Source organism: Myodes glareolus, chromosome 16 (genome assembly GCF_982192425.1).
Source record: "Myodes glareolus chromosome 16, mMyoGla1.1, whole genome shotgun sequence".
Lineage (NCBI taxonomy): Eukaryota > Metazoa > Chordata > Mammalia > Rodentia > Cricetidae > Myodes > Myodes glareolus.
Window position 1 is genome coordinate 8,900,331 of NC_142041.1, and position 26,646 is coordinate 8,926,976.

The 26,646-nt window shown below is 48.0% G+C and overlaps 1 protein-coding gene across 4 annotated transcripts in view; it reads right to left on the reverse strand.

The window, feature by feature from the left end:
* The window catches only part of Chd7 (chromodomain helicase DNA binding protein 7), a 177,841-nt gene that overhangs the window by 5,154 nt on the left and 146,041 nt on the right, over positions 1-26,646 (reverse strand). For 3 of the 4 annotated variants that reach the window (XM_085677027.2, XM_085677024.2, XM_048419824.3), the window contains exons 16-34: positions 22,687-22,897; positions 21,822-22,017; positions 21,066-21,233; positions 20,545-20,724; positions 18,131-18,241; positions 17,810-18,015; positions 15,099-15,298; positions 14,761-14,920; positions 11,470-11,559; positions 10,935-11,038; positions 9,472-9,601; positions 9,122-9,194; positions 8,913-8,970; positions 8,105-8,333; positions 7,651-7,859; positions 6,869-7,540; positions 5,595-5,755; positions 3,953-4,180; positions 3,177-3,620 (exon numbers count right to left, since the gene is read on the reverse strand). In XM_085677027.2, the coding sequence (XP_085533153.2) occupies positions 3,177-3,620; positions 3,953-4,180; positions 5,595-5,755; positions 6,869-7,540; positions 7,651-7,859; positions 8,105-8,333; positions 8,913-8,970; positions 9,122-9,194; positions 9,472-9,601; positions 10,935-11,038; positions 11,470-11,559; positions 14,761-14,920; positions 15,099-15,298; positions 17,810-18,015; positions 18,131-18,241; positions 20,545-20,724; positions 21,066-21,233; positions 21,822-22,017; positions 22,687-22,897 (3,830 nt within the window). The remainder of the gene's footprint in view (positions 1-3,176; positions 3,621-3,952; positions 4,181-5,594; positions 5,756-6,868; positions 7,541-7,650; positions 7,860-8,104; positions 8,334-8,912; positions 8,971-9,121; positions 9,195-9,471; positions 9,602-10,934; positions 11,039-11,469; positions 11,560-14,760; positions 14,921-15,098; positions 15,299-17,809; positions 18,016-18,130; positions 18,242-20,544; positions 20,725-21,065; positions 21,234-21,821; positions 22,018-22,686; positions 22,898-26,646) is intronic. The other variant, XM_085677026.2, reaches the window with a different exon arrangement.

Here is a 26,646-nt window from a genome sequence, read left to right on the forward strand (position 1 = left end):
ATGTTCTACTGCAGGAAAATACCCTCCCAGTCCAATAGATCTCTCATTGAAAGGGGAGACGCTATCTGAAATAATGTCAGTTTTAGGATAACCTTCAAATTACAAGATGACACTTTCAGATTCCTCATGAGGTAGGAATTGTACTTCTGTAGAAAATTCAAGGTCTAAAGGGCCAAATGAGCCATTAGGACAAAACCAGCGTGCTACGCGGCAGCCTGAGCTAGAGGTGTGTGAAAGGCGGGCTCACAGGGATCCTTGGATATGACTCCAACGAGCACCAGTTTATAAATAACTGACTTAACTTGGTTGGTAGAGCACCATTCTGTGTTAGGCAGGTGTGGAAGCACAGGAAATAACATTCCACCCCCATTCTGCAATTGGTCCTTAAATGCTGTCTTCCCAACACCCATTTCTCCGTCCCCAGGGCTCCCCTTCCCTCTGAATTATTACAACTTTCCTTATTCTAGGTTCTAACACTCTTCAGTCTAACCTCCAGGCTGCTAGACCATACTGGGCTTTCTGAAATGAGTAACTCTGCCTGATCCAAAAGCTGCCACTTGGCCACTCCCCTAGCTACTTCGCTAACTGGCTCCGCGATGCCTTCAGGGCACCCCATGAAGGTTTCTACATCTTTATAACCTCGTTTGTATTCACTGGCAAAACTTCCATGTTTCAAGTCAGACTTAAGAAATGCTCTCTTGCCCCAGTACTTCTTCTGCTCCAACAAGAGCTTCAAAACTTACTGACACACAACTACCTTCAGGAAAATTTCCTTATGGGTTCCCAACCTCTTTCTTGTACCCTAACCCCTCTTTGGAGCATTGGGAACATGTCTTGGTCCCACCTTGCATACATACATAACTATGACACATTATTGAAGTTGGATCCCCTTGCCCAAAACATCTAAAACCAAAACGTGTTGAAATTTGTATTTTTGAATATTTGTACATACATTATCAGACATTCTGGGGCTGGGATGCAAATCTAAACATTAATTCATTTCATGTTTATATACAACTCTACCACATTGCCTTAAACCATTTTTATGCAATTTTTTGGGGTGGTGGTGTTTCAAGACAGGGTTTTATTTGTGTAGCCTTAGCTGTCCTTGGCTATCCTGGAACTGGCTCTGTAGACCAGGCTGGCTTGGAACTCACAGAGATCTCCCTGCCTCTGTCTCCTGAGTGCTGGGATTAAAAGCGTGCACCACCACTACCTGGCTTTATGCAATATTTTTAATATAACTATGCTTTTAACTTTTTGCATTGACTCTACCTGTGCATGCATGATTAGTGTGTTTGAGTGTGAATGTGCACACGTATGTATGCTAATGTATGCGGAAGTCAAGGGACAGCTTTGAGGAATGGCTTCTCTTCTTCCACATTTATGCAGGTCCGTTCCAGGATCACAATGATGTCAGCAGACTTGGATGGGAAGTCATTTTCCCTGCTCTGTAGCTACGATTTAACTGTGACCTTTCATGCGAAGTCAGCTGTGGAATTTTAGTGTGTTCTGCTGGTGCCCAAAAGGTTCAGAATTTGGAGCACTTTGGGTGTTTCAGTTGGGGCATGCTCGGGATGATCCTTTTCTGCTGTCTTACCCCAATACTGACTTTTCTAGGAATGCCCGCCACATCACTCAGTGCCTTACTCTTCAAATCCCAGAAACCAGCCAGCACTGGCGGTGCCACGGGAGCCACTGTCTTCTTCCGTGACAGCAGTGGGAGCTGGAGTGTGGAGGTGAGTCTGTGTTCAGCACGCTTCACACTGCTGATCTCCACATCTATGCCAGCCCTGCCGTCTCCCTGTATTTTATTCATAAACAAACCTGATTTACAGAATCTAACAGTTAAAAAAGCCCTTAAAAATACATTTTCCAACATCTATTAAAATGTTCCTGATGGGTAGTGGTGGCACACATTGTTAACGCTAATACTGGGACGGCAGAGGCAGGCAGATCTCTGAGTTCGAGGCCAGCCTATTCTATAGAGCAGGTTCCAGGACAGCCAGGGCTACACAGAAAAACACGTCTCTAATAAACAAATCAAAATACAACAAAAGAGGTCTCTCAGATTTGAGCTGACATTGTTAACTCTGCACCTGTGTGTGTGGACACTTCCGTCTACACCCCACGGTGGGGTTAAGATGTCAATGACTGCTGCTTTGTCATTTTCCAACCTGCCTTTTCCTCCATTAAAATTATCAAGCCTTTCTCTAGGCTCAGGTAACTGGGGCTGGGCATTGTGGCGTGCGCCTTTAATTCCAGCACTCAGAGCAGCGGCAGCAGCAGGCAATCTCTGTGTGAGGCCAGCATGGGATACAGTGAGATGCTGCTTTACAAAAGGGGGTGGTGGTGCAGTGATAGAGATGGAGGAAGAAAGCCAAGCCAGAAAAAAACAGGATCTCTTGATTTCAAATCATAGTTTTTTTGTTTTGTTTTTTTTTTGTCTTTTTTTTTTAACTGCCCCACTGCCCATGGAAAGGCTCACGGTGGCTCAGCCCAATGTGGCTTTATTGATTACTTTCAAATCAATAGCTCAGGATGTAAAGCCCTCAACCCTTCATGCAGTGCACGTAATGGAGTTCTTCAGGGTGAAATCCTTGCTATCAGAGTCAGAGGTCCCATTTTGGGGTGATGTAGTTGAGGCAGTTTGGAGAAGAAGATTTATTAAACTGCCTTTTATATCCTAATTAAAAATCCACTGACCTCTCCTCCAACTAGCAATGAACGATGGGTCTCGGATTTCTAAGACAACCAGTTACAGGGAGTGAGAGAGCACTCCGAGCCACTAGCTGGGCACATGGTGGCCTGGCACTAAGCGTTTACACTGGTCTAACGGATGTCAGCCCCAACACCAGTGTTTCTGAGAGCAGAAACTTGGCCTCCTCAGGAATTCAGAGATAACAATTGTGTGCTCAGAACAACGTGTTTCTGTCTGATGCTAATCTCTCTAGAGCAGCTGTATGTCAGAACCTCGGCAAGAATCACTCCTCTGCTGCCCTTAGCTTGGGCTGAGTGATCAGCACCAGGATCAACCACAGCTCCGCCCACTGAAGTTCTGTCTCTCTGGTGGAAGAAGCCAGCTCCAATGTGATGTTGCTGAGAGAGGTGGGGTCAGCAGCCCAGGGCTGGCTGTCAATAGGACTAGACACGGCGGGAAACAACGCCCAACTTACTGCACTTAACGCTGTCCGTTTGTGGCTCATGAAAAACAGGTCGAGGCCTTCCACGTTTTTCCTCCTGCCCCGCCTCCTCTTCATGGGAGGCTCTCCATCCATCAGGGAGCCATTGAGCAGATGCCTGGTGGGGGTGCGCGAAAGGCCGGCCTGCAGCAGTTCCATCTGGGTCTTAAAGGCATCGGACACTGGCGTAGACGCGGTAGGCAAGATGAACTTTGAAGTAAGAGATGAAAACTTTGAGGTAGAACTTGTTGCCTCTCTTGAGGCCTTTGATAAGTCCACAACTTTTTCTTGTCCGTTTTCTGAGACCACCTGAGACTCTCGAAGCTGGGCAACCATCTCCATAAGATTTCGCCTCTTGGCAGCTCTTTCGGCCTCTATTTCAACTTTTCTCCTTCGCCGCCGCCGTTGGCGAGGGACGGACAGGTTAAGGGCGTCATCCTATGGAAAGATTCCAACAGAACAGAGTGTGTAGTGAGCCGAACCTTCATCTGCTACAGGGGCTGGCATTAGAAAAACTGAGACCACCGAAGAACCAAACATTCTATACTGGTAGCCACAGATATGGAAACAGTAATCACTTCACTTTCACGTCTGAACAATCAGCTGAACGTGGTGACGAGTGCCTGGAACTCCAGCTACTTAAGAGCCTGCCAATATGGGCAACACAGTTACACAGATAAACAAAACAAGTCATATTTGTGGGCACAGGCTCCCAAATCAGTTAAAACCCACAGAGTCCCCCAACACGAAAGAAAACTGTGGTGGCCTACCTTGGACAACTGAGGAGACGTGGTGATATCCTCACTCCCGCTGATGCTGGCCTGGCTGACCATGGAGAGCTCGGCCAAACTCCTCTTCTGCAAGGGACTGTCCATGGTGGAGGGTGTGTAACCAGGGACGAGGCCCTGGAAGTCAAACATCTGGCGCCGATTGACTGGCCATTTGCCTTTGAGTACGGCTTCACAGATGTTGTCTAATCGGTTTATCATTACTCTGTCCTAGAGGGGGAAGAGGTGCAGGGCATTCGTAACAAAGACCTAGTAAAAATTCCGGGGTAAATTCACCCACCGAGACACGGAAGAGCAGAGAATGCTTAAGGGCCAATTGCCGGGACTAAGGAAGCCGGAGAAGCAGCAAACCAGCAAACCCATCAGAGCAGCGTGCTTCTGATAGGCTGTTCTGACTGTGCTAATGAAGAAAAGGGACCGTTTTCAACTCCGCACACTGAATGCCACGGAATGGGCAGCACACCGAGTAAGCAGCACCTTCAAAACAACCTCAAATCGTGACTCATTCAGGCTTCAAGAACCTCCGGGTGACAATGGAGCCTCTCACTTAGCATTTTAGTGGTCAGGCCCTTCAGATCCACAGGCCAGAGTGCAGGGTGTCCCAGGAAGGGGGACATCATTAGCGTCACTATTAATAAAGTTCAGCATTATGAAGTGGGCACTAACCTAGGAACACCTAATGAATGTCAATCTGGATTCCCCACCTATTATCGCTCCAAATTTCATTGAAGCGTGCACATTAGAATTTTCTAATTACAGCTCCTTAGACCAAGTTTCCACAGATTAATAGCGCCTGTGACTATAAACCTTTCACTGAGCTGAGAAACTCCCCTCTAGACTCGAGGTGGGAAATTATAACCAGGGACTAAGAGGACAGAGAACCGGAGGGAAAAAAAATCTTGACAGTACACCCTTCAGACAAAATGTCACCTCCTTCCTAGGCCACATGAACACCAGTGAAGACTAGCTGGGAGGATGACCTCAGGCCTATGATGTGCGTGCGGGACTGCTTTAAACTAGACAGCCCATGCCGTGGCATCTATGATGACACTCCCTGCCCTGAGAAACACAGACCCAAATGGCACAGAGAACATTTTAAAGAATTACGTTTCCTGACCAAAGACCAATTTTCCTTTGCCTTGAATTATATCTACATCTGCGATGAGTTCACAATGATTGGGAGCGGAGGGGTCCGCCACCACCCCTTCTCCAGACTTAAGAACATAGTGGGTTTTCAAATACATTATTTCAAATCAAAAGGCTTTACTTAATCTTTAAAAAGTAAAGAACATGATTTCAAGGTTCCATACTTTTTATTTTCTCAAATCTATTGAGGAACCATAGCTTCTATGAGACAACACGACAGACTGAAGAGCCGGCTCCAAGGAGCGGAGAGGATCAATGGTTTCTATTCTACAACACAAGCTTTTCCATCTCATCACAGAGATACTCCAAAGGCTTCTTCATTTCCGTTCTCCCCAGCCATTCTTTAAAATAAAGGGAAATTCTGTATGCTCGACAATGTTTACCTCAAATTACTTGAAAAAAAATTAAGCTGCACAGATTTTCTTTCTGGCCTTTTGTTCAGCCAACAAAACAATCACAGTAACAAAACACTGCCAACCTTGGGCCAGAACGAGAAGGCGAATGTTCGCTCGTGAAGGAGCTGAGCCACAGAAGGGTCTCCGTCTTCCATGTAGAACCCATCTCGGGTCTCGTCCCTAGCGGTGCTCATGGAAGCATTGCTTTCTTCATCAAAATTCTTCCCTCTGGAGACAGCGCCTGCTGAGAAATGAGTTATGTGCAGCACTCATGGCCAGAATGCGCTGAAGCCCACGCTTAGAAAGGACGGGGCTGAAAACAGGAATACCGCCCAGTTCCATGTTACTGAGTCCTACTATACATCCAGAAAGACACGGGGTGCTTTTCACATCTGTGTTGTCTAAGGCTTAGCAACAGCCCATTAATGTAGATGGTGTGCCTAGCTTGTCGGTGAAGAAGCCATGGAAATCTTTTCTTCGTGGTCAGACACAGGGTCTCATGTAGCCCAAAAAGTCCTCAGACTCACTACACAGCTGAGGCTGGGCTTGAACTTGTGAGCCTCCCATTGCCCTACTCCCAGGTGCTAAAATTATGAGCCTGTGCCACTACACCAAGTAAATGGTATAGGCATTGAAGGCTAACCATGCTTCTAACCCAAGGGCTTATGTCCTGTGACACAGGACAAGGCCACGACAGTAGCCAGTAGCGAGGTCCAACATGGTGCCCTGTTCCTGCTTTCTGCTGTAACACAGAAATCTGTAGCACGGAAAATGTGGATTCGACCAATTGATTTTGAAATTGATTTTGATTTTGAAATTGATTTTGAAACAATTAATTTTTGCTCTTTCTTCACATTCACTTGTCCAAACTTTACCATGACACAGGATTCTTAGCACACCCGACTGTGAAGTTAACCAGTGCCTGTGAACCAGAATTGACTGATGTGTGCACAGCCGCTCTGAGTACGCGCTTGGAAACGGGTTTGCAGGTGTAAAGTACCAGGACAAACACATGCAACCGTAAGTGGGACTATCCCTTCACAGAAGAGCATGGGCTCCCTGTGTGTATGTATGTATGCAGACTCAGTATGCAGACTCCACCTCCAAAGGCCAAACAAAAGTGTAGGCCGCTATACCTTGCCACCAATGACTTTTAAACAACAAAGAGCCTGAAGCACTGGCATGGTGGTGCTCGCCTTTACGTCTTTAACCCCAGCCCCCCAGAGGCAGAAGCAGGTGGATCTCTGTGAGTCTCAGGCCAGCCAGAGCTACAGAGTGAGATCCTGGATGTCACAGCAAGGCTGTGCTCCACCGTAAACTCCGGCGGGATGGGGCAGTGGCCAGAGCCAGGCGTTACCTTCGGGCTGCGATGACTCCTCCGACTTATCATCGTCCTCCAGCTTTTCTTCCTCATCCTCTTCTGAGCCTTTCTCCGAGACGGACTTGGACCCAGGGTCTGCACTGCCTTCGACCCCTTTGAGTTCGCTCTTCAGAGAGCTGGCCTCCGCCTCACACTCCTGCTTGCTCTCCTTGGCCCCACCACCAGCTTCTTCTTCCTCCTCTTTCCCAACAGACCTCTCCCTCGCCGGCGAGGGCTCAGCTTCCTCTGCCTTGCCCTCGGCCTGCTCGGTTACCTTCTCGTCGTGAGCATGAGCCGAGGAAACGCCTTGAGGAGTCTGGCCAAAGCCCACGGCCAGAGCGTTCAAAGAAGGGACGGTCCCGGCCCCACGGTTCTGAGCAAAGCTTTTGTGTGCATCGAGGAAGGACAACTCGGGGTCATTGAGGATGTGGTAGTCGGTCCGGCTGACCCCGTGCTTAGCAGCGCCCACCAGCAGGTCCCTGTCATGCCGTCCGCATTCCCACCACTCAGGCAGGTCCAGGCTGGGCTGGCAGAGCTTCAGCCTGTCACTCAGCTGTGGGTGGTGGAGGACTTGCTCTCGGATCTTGCGCAGCAGCTCAATGCGGTACAGGGTCCTCGATGCTCGCTCCTCAGTGATGGGCTCGATGAGGGAGGCCAGGTCAGGTGGCTCTGTAAGAAGAAGCATGCTGGTTACCTGGGCGGGCCCCAGGCCCACCCGAACCTGCTCGCATGGCCCTGACCACCTAGTGCACAGTGTGGCTCGTCACTCAGGTACCTACCATCCTCGGGCTTGGCGGGCATCCGACACACCCGCCGGCACATGGCCACGAAGCAGCTGAAGTACTTCTCCAAGCTCTCGTCAGATTTTTTGTCCAGCCTGGCAAAGGCGCGGAACTGGTTCCAGTCAAATTGCTGCTTCACAGGGTCGAAGACAACCCCAAAGGTGGACACCACACGGTAAAAATCGGCTTCTTCTCTTCTAGTCCACCTGTGGGAAAGGAGACCTGGCTCACACCATGCGCGAGGAGGCGGGCATACAGGATACGCTTTTCTCTGCCCCCCCATCATGTTTCTGGGACTTATTTAGGGTTGAGGGACAGACACCTTCCAGGCATGAGGCCTTTCTTTGTTGCCACTGTCTGGTGTGGTCACTGCTTCTTGTGGGCTGAGTAGAGAAGAGCAGGCACCAGGGTTGGGGGTGGGGCTGCACTGCAAGGGAGGTGAAGGACTCACTTTTGCCTTTTCTCAGATATAATAGCTTCCCTTTCCGCCTCCAGAGCTCGCACTTCCTCCCGAGGCCTCCGTCTGCGCCGGTCTGTCTTCATTAGGGCCTCCTGCCTCATTTGTTGCCTTTTATAGCTGCGCTGATAGGCAGTAATGAGCCGGCGCAGACGTGTAGTCAGGGTTGACGTGTTCGGCCAGTAAAGTTGACCTAACTCAGCATTGCTCTCACTGTGCTTGCCTGGGGAAGTGAGAAAAAAGAGTTTGAAACGTGTCCTGCATTCTCACAACAAAGACAACTTCCCAACAGCAACATCTGAGGGCAGGGTGGGATGGGCCAGCCTGGCACCCTCAGGTTTTAAAATATAAACAAACAGTAATGGTCATGAAGAATTTGTGAACTATTTACTTTTAACTCCTTCAAGGGAGGAACAAAAGTTTACCAGTCTTACACAAAGAAAACCAATCTCTCCGATAAATGTACTTATAATGGTAATCTCGAACACAACAAGCATGTAATTATTGTCTAATCAAATATTTCAAATGAAAACAAATGCCCTTCTCTCAATACAAATGTTTTAAAGACTTTAAGTTTTCCCACTAAACAAGAACTATAAGCAGGTTAATTATCTTAATTAAAAAGTTCTCTCCATGAAATTTAATGTAGTGAAGCCATAAATAAGGATCAAAATGATTCCCAAGGGAAGGGTCCGCGCGGAAGATTACCCTGGAAGATACAATCATCACGCCATGGCATACGATCCTGCTGCGCGACCGCCCAGCTCGCTTTCCCTACCCTACAGCTGTCTGGGGGCCTCACCTGTGCTGTGCATTTCCATGGACTCCTCCTTATCCTCTGGGGGAGAATTTGCAAATTCCTTGAAAGCAATGCAAGAAAAAGATATTTTCAATGGGGGTTTGATTTTATTTTCTCTCTTAAGCAAAGGTCATTATCTATAAAGTTTAGCAAGCCTATCTGGGCATATCATATGTTACTGCACAGTAAGGTCAATATACTCAGGGTCTTACATCGATTTCGTCTTTGAATGGCACTCTGGTTGGCTTATATTCTGGATCTTCATCTTCTCTATCAAATTCTCCACTGTGAAAAATTAAAAAAAAATTGTTTAAACCACATCAGTGAGTAAGGAAGTGAGAGGGAAAAGTAGCAATCAACCAAATAACTACTTTTAAGACCTAATATTGCTTTTAAGTATTATGGCTATTACTTTGTTTAAAACGATTATTATGCTATATGGATAGGATCTACCATTAAGCATCAAGTTGAGTACAGAGTGAACCAGAAGAACTAATAGATGCCTGCCAATAGATGTAACACTGACATAAAGTTTATTAAAATTTTAGAATGTCCTTCTTACCCGTCACCGCCATCTGCCAGCATGTCTGTCCCTCTTTGCTCGGCCGCGATGGCCTTGGCATCAGGCATACCGACTCGTTCCAGAAAGCACAGCGCAGGGTCAGCTCGCATGGAGTTGTACTTCTCATAGCCTGGACCATGCCCACCAGCCCACAGAGGACGCACATAGAAACAAAGGAAGACCCTGTCACTGTCGAAAATCATGGCCCTGCCATAACACATCCCGTCTGTTTCCCAGAAACACAGACCGTCATCGACGTTGAGCTAAGCAGACCGTTTAGCAGAGTGTTCTAGAGAATGCTCATTCTAGGGAAGCCTGTGTGGGCCAACTTACACTTCGGAGAAGCTATGAGAATGACCACAAATACAAACAGAAAAGGGATCAGGGTAACTGCAGGATGCCAGAAGATTTCTGACCCTGTTTTTCCCCAACATCTAATTTTGCTTGACATTTAAAAGGCTTCATAACGTTTCTTTATGACCTCTGCAGGGGTTCTCCAAGTCTACTCCCCACCCCCACAAGTGCGTCTGGTTCTGCAGGAGCTCACATGGCTGGCTGAAAAGCCCCCATATATGTGAGGCCAGCGAACCTGTCTTATTAGGTTTGGGATGATGCATGTCAGTAAGAGGACCCTGCTCCCTTCATGGCTTTCAAACTGCAATTTGCTTTTTGACTGCCCAAGTTGACTAGATGGAAAATGGCAGATCCCAACAGTGCACTGCGGGAAAATGATTCTGAGGCCGAGCTCGGAGAACACGGCTGGAGTACATGGGCAGAACGGCACAATTCAATTAGGATGTGTACTACAACACCCCGCTCCTAACTGCTGTAGAGCCGCAAGCCAGACTGTAATCATGAAAGGTTTTATAAGCCATCATTCTCCCCTTTAGTCAGGCTGGGCTGCTGAGAATACCTCCACGACCTCCGGAGAATTGGGATTATAATCAGGAACCGCTCACTGTATATATCATGCCAGTTCTGCATCCCCAGCCTTTCAAAGTTAACAAGGCTGCATCCCACTCGGGGGAGCGGTGAGTCCTCAGCACTGACATTTGTGAGATATTGCTTGGAACAAAGCCCAGGAGGCACTTGTACAGATTAATAGCAGAGGTGAAGCCCACGTCCACTCTAACACTGGCTGGCGGAGTCAGCGAGGGGAAGCCGTTCTGGAAGCAAAGTTTCGGGAAAGCGACGGTACAACTTGGCTATTACTAAAACAAATATGGTTTCTGTTTACAGCCAAGAAAGGAATGTTTTCTTCTCAAATGCTCAACAAACACTCAAAAACAGCATCTGATATTTACAGTTCATATTAGACTTTTTAGTACAGAAGAATGGAGGACGCCAAGAGTCCTTTGGAACGATCCTCATTAATATTATGACTTTGGAAAAGAGTGCGCAGAGTTCTAAATAAAGATGAAGCCGCACCAGTCAAGCTGCATTCAAACAGAAACACCCCTTACCATGTTTGAACACTCCAATTAGCAGGGATTTGTCTGCTTCCTTATCCCACCACTCTGCAGGAACTTCGGCGTGGAAAGGCTCAGGGATCCACACGTCTGCTTCACTGTGGAGACAAGCATTCAAGCATGTTCTAAACCTCAGCCCTGGAAATGCACCCTAGTCCCACGTGGTGGTGAAGACACCCTCGTGTGCCCTCTCCTTGACAGTAAACGTCTCACATGGCGGGGAAGAACTGGCAAAGGTGAAACCAAAGGGGTCAGTGGGCCACAGTGAGCCTCATCAGGCGGTATCCCACCTCAGACCAGCGGTCGCCATGCCTCACCCTCTCACATGCGGGCACACGCAAATGGCCTAGTCTGTGTTCTTGTCCCACCCCAAGCCCGGGGCGGGGGAGGACAGACACTTGCATTAGAGACACAAAAAAAGGGAGGTGGGCTCCTGAGGCTGTGAGGGTTCTAAACACAAGCCACGAAGTTTGCCATCCTCCTGGATGAGCTTGTGGAGGGCCCAGAGCGAAGGAGCAGTCCCACCAACCTCAAGTCAGCACCCCTGAGGATCTTATCTGCTTGGTCGCCTATCACTTCTTGTCTTAGGTAGTACAGCATGCGGACACGCAGCAGGACCCTGGAGAGGAAGACAGAGGGGGGGGGAAAAGTTCTTAACTTCGGTGCTGTTTGCCAACAGTGGCTCTTGGCAGCTGCTGCTGTTCATCCATCATCCTGCCAAGGCTGATTAGCCATGCTGTATGGTAGGCTTGAAGCGTGACAGATGGTGGCACATAATCACCTCTGTGTGGTGCTTTCTGCTGGCTTCCAACAGGCCTGCCTGGCAACCGCTCGCGCTGCACAGAGAGGGAGCAAGCTCGGCCGGCCCAGCCCAGGCGCACTTCATTTGGTCTTACCTAGTGCGGCTTGTGGAGTTTAGACACGTACCCCACCACTGCCTCTGAAGTATTGGAGCAAGTTTGTAAACAAGCGAGCAGATGGCTTTCCGTAACTGTTCTGCTTCATTATCTCATAAAATTTCCTCAGCTGCTGCCTTAATACCATTTTTGGAAGCACATCAGAAGTTGCAGGAATAAACGAGATATAAAATCTGGTTTTACTACCTTACAATAAACCCTCAATATGGAATGTCAGGTTTTTCAGATTACACAACTTTGCTTCCGAGAAAGGAAGATGGTGAGGGGGTGGGCAGCAGGTGGGTCCTTGCCCTACTCAGGGAATATTAAACATTTCTACTACTTCTCACTCATATTATCCAGGGACCTAAGCTGTGGTTTAAAAATAATAAACTCAACCAGATTAAAATGTATCTAACTCATTGATACTCATTTTTAATGAATCGGCATTAAAAACCCTTGACATTGTCAGGGCACCAGATTTTCCATCTTGCTTGTGTTTCATGGCTACAACGTGATTTTTTTTTTTTAACTAACACTCACCTGGTGTATCTCACAGGCCAGCTCACCACTCGAAACCCAGTCCTCAACTAGACAGCCCTCCATGCGCATGTGGGGTTGTCACCTGAAGATGACCCTCTGGGTGAAGGCTCTTTTCTTCCAGTGTAATTTCCCTGGCTGAATAAGCCAGTCACACATTTGCATAGCACCCTGTACCACCGTTTCTCGTTTACACACCGGCTCGTTTGGCCTTCGTAATAACCCGGTGATGAAGCGGGACAAGTTCTCATTTCCACACTACAGATGTAAACACGGTCGGTAACGGAGGACGGAGGAGCTCTAAACCCAAGGTCGCAGAGGCACCTCGAGCTCAAGCACTCAGGACTGGGTCTCCCATGATGTGGTGATTTGCCATGACAAGTAGGGAGGGGCGGTTTTACTGCAAAAGACCACTCCTGACCAGGCATCAGCAGACACGCTGTGACCGCCTACCCCGAGTCTACTGGCGACAAGCACCGGTTTTGGATGGGCAGCAAGGCTGCATATATCCAAATGTAGGCCAGGATAAGCAGTTGCCTTGGGGAATGATTTTTTTTTTTATTTTTCTATTTTCTTACTCTTGTTAATGTATAAGTTCAAATACTGACTTCACCATACTGAACCAATAAGAGAAAAGTGGCGCTGTGGTTAGCAGTGCTTCCCTTTGGTTAAAGAGTTTGCAGGCGTGTCTTCCCACACCGGATGCTCGGAAGGATAGCTCCATCGGAAACCTCCTCTACCTGTGGCTCCACTCTTCGCTTGGCTCGCAGCAGGGAGCCGAACGCTTACTTTTCCTTTTAGTGGAAAACACAGACTTCCACCTTGGGGTGAGTAGTGTGGAGCTTTCTATGAACTGACATGATCATCTCCTTTTTGCTCCAGCGGGAAAGCAGGAAGAAAAAGGATGGCTAGGCCACAGCTCCCAAGCTCAAGGAGGTCATCCTGTGACGGACAGACACGGAGGCTAACAAAGCCCCGGCTTTGCCCACCTGCTCTCACACGTCCTGCTAAGTGAGCACAGCCTGAGGCCTAGGGATGCACATAGGACTTCACAACCAGTCCCCTCGGCTTCTGTCACCTGTCTGCTCCCCCAATCTTCAAGTCAGTTATTTTCTTAGGATGCCCTTCAGCTGGGTCTTATTTTTCTACCTACTGCCAATACGTCCTCAATGTTGACAAGACTTAATCTCAAGGCATGGCCTACAGGCAAAGGACAATGGGATATTCTCTCCATTCCAGAGGAAAGCCAGACCATGTCAACATGAAAGATATGAAGAAGCCCAATTTCAGCTCATGTGCTGGGATGTGCTGAGGAGGGCTCCCCATGGAAGATTGCTACTGACAAGAGAACAGAAATCAAACATCACCACGGCCACACTGGCGTCTGGGAAAAACAGCCATTATCTCACATGGAACCATTTAACGTCTTCTGTTTGAATCCAGAACTTGGAAGGGAGCTAATCCAAAGTCATAGACATTTTTGGAAAGCTACGATGATTGCGCGACAATTTTAGCAAGAACAAGTTTCAAAGACACCAAAGACTTTGAAAGACCACTGGGAACCTTTCAAGAGCCCCTTGGTGAAGAGGCAGACTTGGTGGCAGGAAGTGTGTCTCTGCTCTAAACTGAGAACCCTTAGGTAAGTTACTCCGGCTGGAGACCTGCCTCTTTGTTAAATGGGGACGAAACAGAATATCTGTCAGGAAGAGATATGGGTGCCAGCAGTAGCTACTCAGGGGGCTGAGGCAGGAGAAACTCTGTGAGTTTGAGCCATCTGGGGCTACACAGCAAGAGTGATATAACTAAAGTCAAAGCACTATGTAAATTCCCCAGTCAGTGACAGGGTGGAGTCAGAGGAAATGAACCAGAACTGTCTGTCTACATATTAGCCCCAAACTACTATGCGATCCCATGGCAACACCGCTTACGGCAGGTAAATGTGGAAAATCCAAATGTCCATCCGTGGATGAAAGGAGAAACAAAGTGTGACATACACATAATGGCACAGTATTCATCTGTATAAAGGATCCCGACATGACCGACAACATGGATGGATCTCAATCACTACAACACATGAAGCTGCCAGGTACAGGAGATAAAGACTGGATGATCACCACCCTCAAAGCAGCTAGCCTAGAATGGACGAGTCACTAAGACAGTGGCTGCCAGGCTCTGGAGGCAGGGGAAGAAGGGGCTCTTGCTTCAGAGGGTACAGAGTGTCTATGGGGATCGATGATGCAGTGTCTGACTTAGGTGGTTGTGCTGAGTACCGGGCACCATGGGTACTACTCATTGCTCACTCACAAAGGGGCTCAAGTGGTGCATGTATACGCTTCCTCTCCACACGCACTTGGCATGCTTGCCTGCCTCTGCCTGGTACCTACTTGTTGCAGTGGTGCTTCAGGTGCTTCTTGTAGCTGTCTTCCTGGAACAGGGCATCTGGGTTGCAGCTCGCCAGCCAGTCCGCATCCTGCACTACCGGCTGCGTACTCTGGGCCTTTACCTTCTTCCCCTTCCGGCCCCTTGGCACAGGGGCTGACAGACCTATAGAAGTACCAGGGTCACAGTCACGGAGGCCTTGGCATCGGGCAGTATCATGTCAGGGGTGGATACTGTCAGGGGCAGGTGGGAAAACGGTCTATGCTGCCACCCATTTCCAAACGGTGGTGTTTCTGGTAGCCTTTTGTGACCCAGAAGCACAAAGAACACAAGACGGACCTACCGGAATGATTGAGCAGGGCTCGAGTTTGGCCGTCGGCGGTAGGCGTGATCAGGTCCCAGATAAAGCTCTTGATGTTCTCGTCCCCTCGGTAGTGATTGAGACAGTACACCAGGATGGCTCTGCAGATGGTTTCTACGTCTTGCTCAGTGAGCTGACGTTTGTAGCGTCCATGGGACAAGATGTCTGTCCAGCGGCCCCAGCTGGAAAGCAAAGAGGCAGCATGCAGATGGAGTCTGGTTGTGGTGACCTCACCTTGACAGCCAGGCCCCAGTACCGGGAAATCCTCGACCCACACCGGCATCAGTAACCTCTGACGACAGGGAAGAAAGGCAGGTACGGGCATAAAACACCTCCTTAGAGCGGAAACCACAAAGCCAGGAATTGTGTGGCCACTGAGACACCCATGTGGCTGATGGCTTTCCTAGGCTGTTGGTGGCTGTGGCTGTCATTTTGAGGAAAGGCATGCAATCAGAGGAACTGGACATTATCCTACTGGGCTTCCTTCAACTCTGATTTATATGCTCTTACGGTGACCAACCGTTTAAATCAAAAGACGGCTTAAAGTAGGATGAGAACTAGAAACCAAAGCTACAGCCCACCACAAGTAGACGCCACACCAACTAGTGGAAAGTTAGAAGTTCCGTGGCTCCCTTTCAACGGGGAGTGCTCACTTCCAATTCACAGAAAAAGGGCAGGAGCAAGGACTGAGCCATGGGACAAACATGCATGTCATCACCATCACACACAGCACCCGTACTGTTTTGTCTTGGAAATACTTGCTACACAAAAAAACAGGTGTAGCATGCAGAGTCTGCTTGAGCTGTGCTTCTCAGGGTGGAGCCCCTCCACTGCCCTCTGCAACAACTGAGAGTAGTGCTTTGAGAACAGAGAGAAACCATCTCCACCAGGGCCTGCCTCTCCCCAAGCTGCCCTTCTTCCTGGCTGTCTTGACCTTCCTCAGACCCATCCCCAAGGCCACCTCCCACTTCCAGGCCTTGCACTTGCTTCTCCTTCCCTTCCTCACATCTGGTGCTTGACTGATGCTCACCAGGGACAGAGTCTCTGTGTGACTCCTCCCAGCAGAGAAGCGGGAGCAAGGTACCTACGCTATGTCCTATGGCTGAGCTTCTGTGTTCTCTGTCACATCATCTTAGCACACTGCCATTTCTGCTTGCTCGCTTTCCGCCTCGGGCTGTATCTGCCTTGCACACAGTGGTGGTCCTGGTGCCCGAGATTATCCTAGCCCAGTGCCCAGCATGCAGTGGTTATTTAATCCCCAACAGTAAGAGTGGGAAGAGGAGGGGCCTGGACTGACAGACGAGATGTCTGAGCATCCTTCTTAGAACTAGGAGTTATCAGTATGTTCCAGTCCTAATGTTCCCAACAAAATTCCAACTATGATCACCAGGCTGAAGCAAGGAAGCAGGTTCAGAGAGCAAAGGGCTGAGGCCAAGGGAGTGTCTGGTCTACACAGAGGCAGGAGAGCTGCCCAGTGTGCACAGACTAGTGTCAAGCTGCTGAGATAGAGGATAGGCCTCGGCTGGCATTTGTGTGTCCCACACTAACATCTGTGCACTGCCGTGCATCTGTGCTGCTGCCTCGTGCGCTGAGGAGACACTGGCGTGACGAGACAGCAGGCCAGAGCGCTAAGAGGGCAGCTGTGAGGAGAGCTGCAAGGGAGGCAGGCTGGTTAAGTCTGGAGGTGGAGCCCAGGGGACCCCTAGGCAGAACAGCCTGTACACAGGCAGAAACGAGAAGGGCATGAGCAATGGGGTGTGAGTAGAAGCAAAGTTCCCAAATGGAGCTCGGACTACCCATGAGAAAGCGTCCACATGACCGACAACCTCACAGGCCTCAGACACGTGCCTCCCCCTGCTGTGCATGAGCACTGATCGGCTGGGAGACATGCCATAGGCGGGACAGCACCGAATCAGCGGAAAGACACGCTGGTGGGCGTTTCTATTTTAGTGGCATCAGTCTGAGAGTAAATGCGTATCTACTGATGTAGGCAGTTACTGAGCTCCTGTCATCCAGGGTGCTGTGCGGGTGTCAAGCTGCTTGAGACATGAAGCTGATGTGGGTCATGAGGGTTTGGGAGTCAGCCTTTAGCAAAAGGAGCCCACAGACGCTTCAAGTTCAGATGGCCTCTTAGGTTTCATATAAGCCGAAGAAAGGTCCCCGAGTGAGGTCTCTGCCTTTGATGAGACTTTATAGCAGAAAACTATTAAAAGATAACCGTGGCCATAAAGTTTATGTGGCGGTACAGCGTCATAAGATTTTGCAATTTTACATCGTTCTTAGTGTTTAATAATCTACAGGTAAACTGGAGTTGCCATAATTCCCAAGATGCTAGCTCAGGCTCCTAACACTCTCTCCAGTGAGTTCTCTCTCCGCACCCAAGGGGACTGGAACCCGGGTCATGTTGACCAAATGAGCTAGACTGCAGAAAGTTAATGTGAAAGCATTTGCCTGGCTACACTAAGAGGAGCCACGCGGATCCACGCAGATATGGCTTTCCTAGGCTAAGAGGGGCCACGCGGATCCACGCGGATATGGCTTTCCTATGCTAAGAGAAGCCATGCGGATCCACGCAGATATGGCTTTCCTATGCTAAGAGAAGCCATGCGGATCCACGCAGATATGGCTTTCCTATGACAGCTGAGAATTCCAGCTGTTGGAAAGGGTGATATCACGCAGTGAGTCAGCCTTACCCGTAGACCAGCAGGTTCTTCTCCACTCGGAAACACTCGCTCCTGGCATAGCCCTGGGACTTATCCTGAGGGCGCCGTGGCTTGGCGCAAGGCTTTTCTTCAGAATCGCTTTCCAGGTCGGAGAACTCCATCAGCTCATCTTCCTTCACGGCGCTGTACAGCCGGGTCTGCTTCCTTACACGTGGAGTGTCGATGACCAGGTTGTTCTAACAAAGGAGCAGAAGCAGTGAGACTGCAGCCCACCCTTGGGTCCTACAAGGTCTGGGGGGGGGTGCGGTGGCCTGGGGGGGGCAGCGGTCTTGGGGGGCACTTCTCACTCACCCTCCCATTTAAGGCATCGATGTCCAGTTCAGCCTTCTTAGCCCACTTTTGCCAGAAATTTGGGTCATCCAAAGAAATATCTGTCCTATTTCCAGATACAACAAAGCTGGCCTAGAAGGAGAAAACATATGCATTACTCTGAGATGTGTTTCTCAGAGGCAGGACGCAAGGCAGCCTGTTTCCACCGAATATGCACGTGTTCATCCTCTTGTGTAAAAAGTACAGTGGATGGGAGACCTCCCTGGATACGTCCCACACCTAATGTAGGTATGGGAAAGTACAAACAAGGAGGAAGGCCTTGAACTTGGCTCCAACAAGGTACTGCCAAAAGCAGATTTTATTTTTAAATCTATTTCCTCTAGAAGAAAATGCCTGAACTGTATTGTAGAGCACTTCTAAAAGAAGAAAGGTTGCAGAAATGTTTACAAAGGCCCAGAGGGAAGGACTGAGGAGAAAGGATCTTGAGGAAAAATAGCCAAGGGCAAGTCAGTGAGGGCAGATGCCAGAGCAAGGGGCCTTGCATATGTTGTGGGCAGTCCAACCTCTAGCCTGAGGGAAGCAGGGACTATTTAAAAAGAGGGGTAAACTCAAGATGGCTACGACGGTGCCTAGAGCCACCTGGTGCAGAAGTTACAGCAACACTCTCCAGGGCAGAGATCAGAGCACACTGTTCTCGCAGTTTACACAACAAATAATGACAAAAATGAAGAAACCGAGACTTCCTCAAAGGACGTTTGTCAACAGGTGAAGTGAACAGAGGTAGAGACCAGGCAGATGTGAAACACTGAGAGGGAAGAAGCCAGGGAGAACCACCATCTCCAGCCCTGGCATCTGCATGCCGCTCAGATGAACTGTCTGTGTGCATGTGTGTGCAAACATGCGCATGCTCACACACATGTTAATCTTGCACAGTCTGACCTAAAGTGCATGTGAGGACCGGGGAAAAGTCCTGCAGGAGAAAGAATGAGAGATGTGAGGGCAGAGCCCGGAGAAGTAGCCCTGCGAGCTGGGGCAGCAGGAGCTCAACTCCCCCCTCACACCACGTAAACTGGTTATAAAGGGTGTTGGTGAGAACGTGGGAAACACAACTCTTAACAGACAGGTGTGGGCAGATGATGGGGAACAGTGACTCTAGAAGAGAAACCGGGGTTCATCGATTTCAGCCACCGGGGAAAAGGAAATTAAATTTAGCACCAAGCAAACGAACAAGGAACGTTGTCCAGGATGGAGTGAAAGAGAACTTGTATCCATAATGTGCTTCGGGAATGCAAACTCATGGAGCCGTTGTGAAGATTCCTCAACACACTGGAAAGTGAACTAGGAAATAAACACAGCTACGCCACTGAGTGTATTCCTGAAGGAAGGACTCCTAGTCAACACCACAGAGACACTTCTGGACCCACTTTTACAATAGCCAGGAAAGGAACCAGCCTGGATGCCCAACAACATCTAACCTGATAAAAGCCTCTAGCTACACACCATGGAATTTTACTTAGTTGTGAAGAAAACCGAAATCATAACATTGAAGGAAGGTGGATGGAGCTGGAAACCATTATGTTAAGCAAAATAAGGCAGGTGCAGACAGACACGTAGTTTCTCTCACATATGAATCTAGATTGTATGTCTGTGTTCATATGTGTGCGCACACGCACGTGCACAAGTCGAGTCATGAAACGACAGGAAGAGATTTCAAGCAAAAGGGTAATAATGGAACACATGGGATATGAAGACAGAAAAAGGGGTTCCTGCAGGGTGGAAGGGGTCCAGCAGAGGCAATGCAAACAAAAGGCATGGACAGCAGTGGGAGGAGGGGCCACACTGTACAGGACAGGCTAGGAAGAAATCTAGACATCTATTATTTCTATGCTAATTCAAACCTTTCTAATTCATTGAAAAGAAAAACAAGCAAACCCAGTCTGTCAGTTCCTTAAATGATACATGTGCATATGTGATGCTTAGGTTTAATCTGGTGAGGGGGCAAACAACTAACATCACTCTTTAGAAGTTTTCTTCCTGGCATATGCTAAGAACAAACGAGAATGTGCCCAAGCAAAAGCTACCATGAAAATGTTCACGAAAAATCCCAAGTAAGCCGGACAGTAGTAGTGTAAACCTTTAATCCCAGCACCTAGGAGGCAGAGGCAGGCAGATCTCTGTGAGTTCGAAGCCAATCTGACCTAGAGAGAGTTCCAGGATAGCCAGGGCTACACAGAGAAACCCTGTCTCAAAAACAAACAAACAACAATAACAACAACAAAAGCATGACTTGTGTGTTGGCCAGGGAATTAACAACGGGCCTATAACTCACAACGAAAGGTCAAGGTTCTGCTTACGTCTTGTGGTCCCCTCACAAGAATGCCTCATGAGCTCTAGCATGCTTCTCTAAAGGCCTGGCCCCTTAGGCGGATTCGAACCTTAGCAAACGTGGACCCTTTTCCTTCGGACTCAATAGTAATAGTGTGGGTTCGACGAAGGAGAATCTGGTCAATGTCCTCTTCACAGAACTTCGACCCTTCGTCTTCCTCGTCCATAAGTGCACCATAAGCTCCCTTTCGTAGCAGGTCTTCTATCTCCTTCTTGGAAAGCTGTTGGACCTGTTGCAGAGAGAGTTTAAGTATTCGAAGGAATTTAGAATTAAAACAGAAACTAAATGTCTTAAGATTTACTTATAACAAAGGAAAATGCAATAAAAATCACTTCAATTTTGAGGTGAAAAACAGCCAGTAGGTCATGAATGACACATGCCTTTAATCCCAGAAATTGGGAGGTAGAGACACATGGATCTCTGTGAGTTCCAGGCCAGCTAGAGCTACACAGTGAGACCCTGTCTCAAGAAAACAGAACAACAAAATCCAGATGCCAAATAATTTCTTACAGTCAGATTGCTGTGGACATTAGCCGGAATGAACACACGGCCCGGGCAGTGCCGTCTTACCCCGTTGGTGGCATTTTCTCTTCCACTCATAGACTGCAGCACGGCTTTATCCAGGCCCAGCTTCAAACTAGCCTTGTCAAACATCTCCCTTTCGTAGGAGTTTCTCGTTATCAGCCTGTAGATTTTGACAGACTTGCTCTGCCCTATTCTGTGACATCGAGCCTGAGCCTGGAAGCAAAAGAAAATCAACGGCTGTTGAAACGAAATATATAGTGGTGTCCTCCCTAAATTTGTATGTTGAAAAGCAGATCTCAATGTGATTTAGAAGTGGGGATTTAGAGGTGGGGACTTCAGGGGTAATTAGGTCATGAGGGTGGTGCCCTAATGAATGGGATTAGCCTCCTAGAAAAAGAGGTAGGAAGGAAGCTGAGTGTGTTTGGAGGAAAATGGCTGCCTGTGCAGTTTCTCACCAAAAACCTGATCTTGCGGGCACCCAGACCTCACCCTTCCAGCTCCAGACCCTTGAGAGAGGTGTGGGAATTGTTTAAGCTGCCCAGTCACGTCGTTTTGTTATGGCAGCCGAACGTGACCAACACAGCTACTTAAGAAGCACTCAGCTCTGGCCAGTTCTAAAACGGCACGTCCCAATAATTAAAGGTGCAGTTTAGAAGGGGTTAAGACACTCAGGGGTTTCCTCTCATACACTGCCCGGGCTAATCACTAGGCAGGAGACAGCAGCTGAACAGGGTCATTAGTTCCTGAGTCTTTGTCACAGGAGAGTGAGAAGAGGCGCTGGAGCAGCCTGCTCCCGCTTACCTGGAGGTCATTCTGGGGATTCCAGTCTGAGTCAAAGATGATGCAGGTATCAGCAGCAGTGAGATTAATGCCTAGACCTCCTGCCCTTGTGCACAGGAGGAAAACAAACCTATCGGAATCAGGTTTGGAGAATCTGTCAATAGCTGCCTGGCGGAGGTTGCCTCTGACTCGGCCATCGATCCTTTCGTAGGGATACCTGGAAATACAGCAGGGAGGCCTGACAAACAGCTTCCATTTGCTCTTTCCTTTTTGCTTTTAATTAAGTATCCATTGTGAAATGGGCACTCACAAAATAGAAGGAGTTAACAAATAATTTCAGATGAGAGTTGTTTTTCCATACCATTGCCTGAACAATCAAAGAGATTTTTATTTTACTTCCTCTTAAGGAAATAGCTAAATTCTAAAAATACAGCTTGAATTTTAAGTAAGAGCTTTTCTCCCCAAGTTGAATGCAATGAGGGAAAAATTGCCCACTAAAGTATGTGCTGTAAAAAAAAAACCAAAAACCAAACCAAAAAAAAAAAAAACCAACAAACAGAAACCTCCTACACATGGTGCATGCCTTTAATTCCAGCACTAGGGAGGCAGAGACAGGCAGATCTCTAAGTCTGAGGCCAGCTTTGTCTACAGAGCGAGTTCCAAGATAGCCAGGGCTACACAGAGAAACCTGTATCAAAAAACAAAACAAAAGCAAAACAAAAGCATACAATGGTCTCCCTGCAGTCAACACAGAAGATGCCCTTAAATGATTTTAAAAGGCGAGGTGACATACTGTTTCTATCCACCACCTCCACCGTAAATGTCCTTTCTAGGTGACCCATTAGAGTCCTGGCCTCTTTCTCTTGTTTTTGTGCAGTGGCCTCACCGTCTCTGAATGAGATAGTCTTCCAGGATGTCCAAGCAGCGCACCATCTGGGAGAAGATAAGCACCCTGTGGCCACCAGCCTTCAGCTTTGGCAGCAGCTTGTCAATCAGCACCAGCTTGCCAGCAGCCTGGATCATTGCCTGGAGCTGAAAATCTGGAGACTCTGCATTGTGCGTTTCTTTAAACTCTTCCAAAATTTTCTCTTCAGCACCTGCAAAGATTGGACGGCATGACGTGAATACCGTGAAGGGGTTTTATTACTGAAAACAATGGATTTGCTTTCCAAACCCACAACAAACTGGCAAAACCAGAATGGCCCATTCACGTTTAGGAGCAGGAAGCCACCTGCTTCACTCAAAGTTAGACCCAGACACAACTGCAGGCTTACAAACGGAACCAGGGTTTTAGGTTCCATATATTGAGAGGCATTTTTCAACAACCAAATGTTTGCTGTCTATGTTAAAAACAATACAGAACAAAAACAAACAACAAAACACGCCCAAGTTTCAACAACGGACCGTTAGGCCAGAAATGGTAGAAGCAAGCCACGGGCTGGAAACCTACAGGAAACCTAGCTCCTGAACTATCGAGGAAGGTGCTGCTTACTAAAGAAAACCCAAACCCTGTGAAGCCAAAAACCAGGACCAACTCCAAGGGCTCCCTGCCTAACTTCCTTCTCCCGTTTGCTATTGTGCAGAAACTTGTGCACGCTAGAAGAGCCTCACGAAAAGGGGGCTCGTTCCCAGGGAGGAGGGCTCACTGCTACCTCCTCTAACTCCTCCACCCCATGGTGTGGCCTCAGGAGGCAGCAGCGGGCTGCTCAGGTAATGTGGCTGGAGTTAAGCAGAGGTGATCTGGCCTCCTCCTAGGCCGCCTGGGCTCCCAGCACGTCTGATCTTCAGAAAGAACACCAGCTTCTACCACTGTGCTGTGCCAGGAACTTAGCCCTTCCTACCACTGGGAGATGGGGGTGTAAAACCATCTCCCAAAGGTTTCTGAAGGTCGGGGCAGACAAGGCACTGCAGTCAGTCAGGTGGAAGGCACCTCACAGGCAACACAAAGCCAACCATGCACAGTCCTGTTTCCAGGAAAAGTGGTTGGTGAGACTGTCCTCAGGAGGTCATACGCAGAACACCCTGTGAGTTACGAATCATCAAGGGCAGATTAAAGCCACTCACTGTTTGGTCCAAGTGCCAGGTCTTCCCCAGAGCACCTGACCTTTGCACAAAGGCAGACTGGCAGAAAATGCCAACTTGCTGGAACAGGCTAACTCTTACTCCCCTTGCACACGAAGAAAAAGCTGAGATTCAGAATTTTTTTTTTCTGTAAGTGTGGAAGCAACCCAAGGAAAGACAAAGAACAAAATGTCGAGTCTCTGATAGAAGGGATGGTGTCTCCCAAGCCTGAGATCTGTAAACCCAGGTTCTAGATTAGGAAAGCTCTTGTGCACAGGAAAGAAAGTAAATATCACATTAGATCTTTTAGAAAGCTTGCTTTTCTATTTTCTGTATAATGCATCATAAGATACCTACAATTTAGAAAAGAATTTTTTACTTTTAAGATGTTTTGGGTGTTCTTTGTCCATGAGGCATACAATCCAATCCAAATGAAATGTAATGAAGTTTAAAATAGGTTAGTGATCAAGGAATACTTTTTAAAAATGAGATTTTTACTTTCAAGACAGCAAATGTCACACCTGGCACTATTTTAGTAAAAAATTGAAATATAAATAATTCAAACAGAGGAATCTGAACTCACTCTAAAATTTTAAATTCAGTAAGAAGAAGCAAAATAACTCCTGCCTTTTCAATGAATTTATCATGAATTGTGAGTGTGCATGCACATGTGCGTGCGAGGGCAGAGGCATCAGACCCCTCCAGAGATGGAGCTACAAGCAGTTGTAAGCCACCTCCTGCGATGTGAGCGCTGGGAATTCAGCTCAGGTCTCGCTCCTAAGTAAGATGCGCTTTAGTAGCTAAGCATCTCTGCATAACCACTGAGCCTTTCTCCAGCCCCCATGACTTCTTATTTTATAAGAACGGTTAGAAAAGAAATAATATATTTTTTTCTTTTGTGTGTGTGGAGGGGTGGGTGAAAGGGCAGGGCTGGAGAGGTGAGACAGGGTTTCTCTGTGTAACAGAGCCCTGGCTGTCCTGGAACTGGAACTCAATTTGCAGACCAGGCTGGCCCTGGACTCAGAGTCTCTGCCTCCCGCGTGCTGGGATTAAAGACGTGTACCACCATGTCAGGCCCCTTTACAATTCTTTTAGTGTTGTATTTAGTGTGGCATTTGGAAAGAGAAGAAAGCAATTTCTGCCCTATGTATTACAGTCAATTTTTTAAAATTTGCAATTAAAGGTTTCTTAAGATGTCAGATTTGGAAACACTAACTGAATATGGGTTATGACGGACCAGACTACTTTGCTAGCACTGCCCTAAATGAAAGCACAACCGATACTGTATTCAACAGTGCGTGCACAGCACAGGAAACTAACTTGAAATAAGAGTGGAGCTTTCTTTTCTTTTCATGTTTTTGTTCGTTTTGAGACAGGGTTTCTCTGTGTAGCTTTGGAGCCTGTCCTAAACTCACTCTGTAGACCAGGCTGGCCTCAAACTCACAGAGATCCACCTGCCTCTGCCTCCCAAGTGCTGGAATTAATGGCATGCGCCACCACCAAGTGGAGTTCTCTTACTTGAACAAAGAGCTGCTACTGGGGCAGTGGCTGTAATGGCATCTACGTATACTAGCCCTTAGCAAAGAGAAAACCATCTAGTTCTTCCAGCTCTCGGGGACTTGGGACATGTTTCTATCCCTCTTGTTCTCACGCCGGGAACTCAGAGTCGAGTCAAACAACGCTTAGGTCAGTACGAACAGCTCTGCTGAGGCTGTCCAGGTGTACGCCTGCTAGCACACTAAGTGCCTGCCAGGTGTACGCCTGCTAGCACACTAAGTGCCTGCCAGATGCCGGACATTCTTTCAATCCCCACTCTTTTGTATTCCACTCCACTTTCAGTGGGTTCTCCCATTACGCTCCTCTTACCACTTCCACCTAAGCAGAGAATTCTTCCTAAGACACGCCCTGTGGAACAGAAGTTTAGCTCAACTGAGGTACTTTCCTCTGTCGTGACTAGTTCATAAGAATTTAATATGTACAATTAAAACTTCCTTATGAAAGTTAATTGCGTACAGCAATGGTTCCATGCGGAGCGACACTTTCAGATACTGGATGAGAATGTACAGTTGGTCCTTGGACAGTCTCTGTGAGACAATGTCTCCCTCCCTAAGTTCTCCTGGAGCTCGGAGCCTAGTGTGTGTAGCTGCATTTTTAAAAACCATACTTTGCCAAAACCAAAACAAAACAGAGGCATAAGGGCCCCTGCTTAACAGATGCTTTGTTACTTACTCTAAGGACAGAAACGCTCACGTCAAGGTAGGACACTTAGGACAAACACCTCCCAGAGTCCTAAGGGGCTCCGGAAAAGAGCTATACAGGAGACCCTAGAGAAAATCCAGCCATGGAAAACACCCACCAGCTATGTTTTGTGGGGAAAACCTCGGCAATGCTCGATGATATAATTATTCTGCGTGAGCATGGAAGACATAGGGGCGCCAGGGTGGCCATCTCATCACGGTGCTGAGCAACTATGATACAGGCCCCACCAGCACCAGGAGTCCTCTGGGGAGTATTTTTTTCTCCCCTTTCCCATTGGAGACAGTTATTGTCTGTTTTCTTTCTATAGGCTATGAATGAAAAAGTGTGTGCACACACCAAGTATGTCCTCCACGCACGCCTGTAACTTCACTAAGTCCCAGCTCACTGACTGGGTGACATCACAATGGCTTACAAATGCATAATGGCATGATTAGGGGCTTGCGTAATAAACATGCAGCGATCACACACGACACTCTCTTCAGAAAACAAAACCAGAGCCACGACCTTCAAAAGCAGTTCACAGACC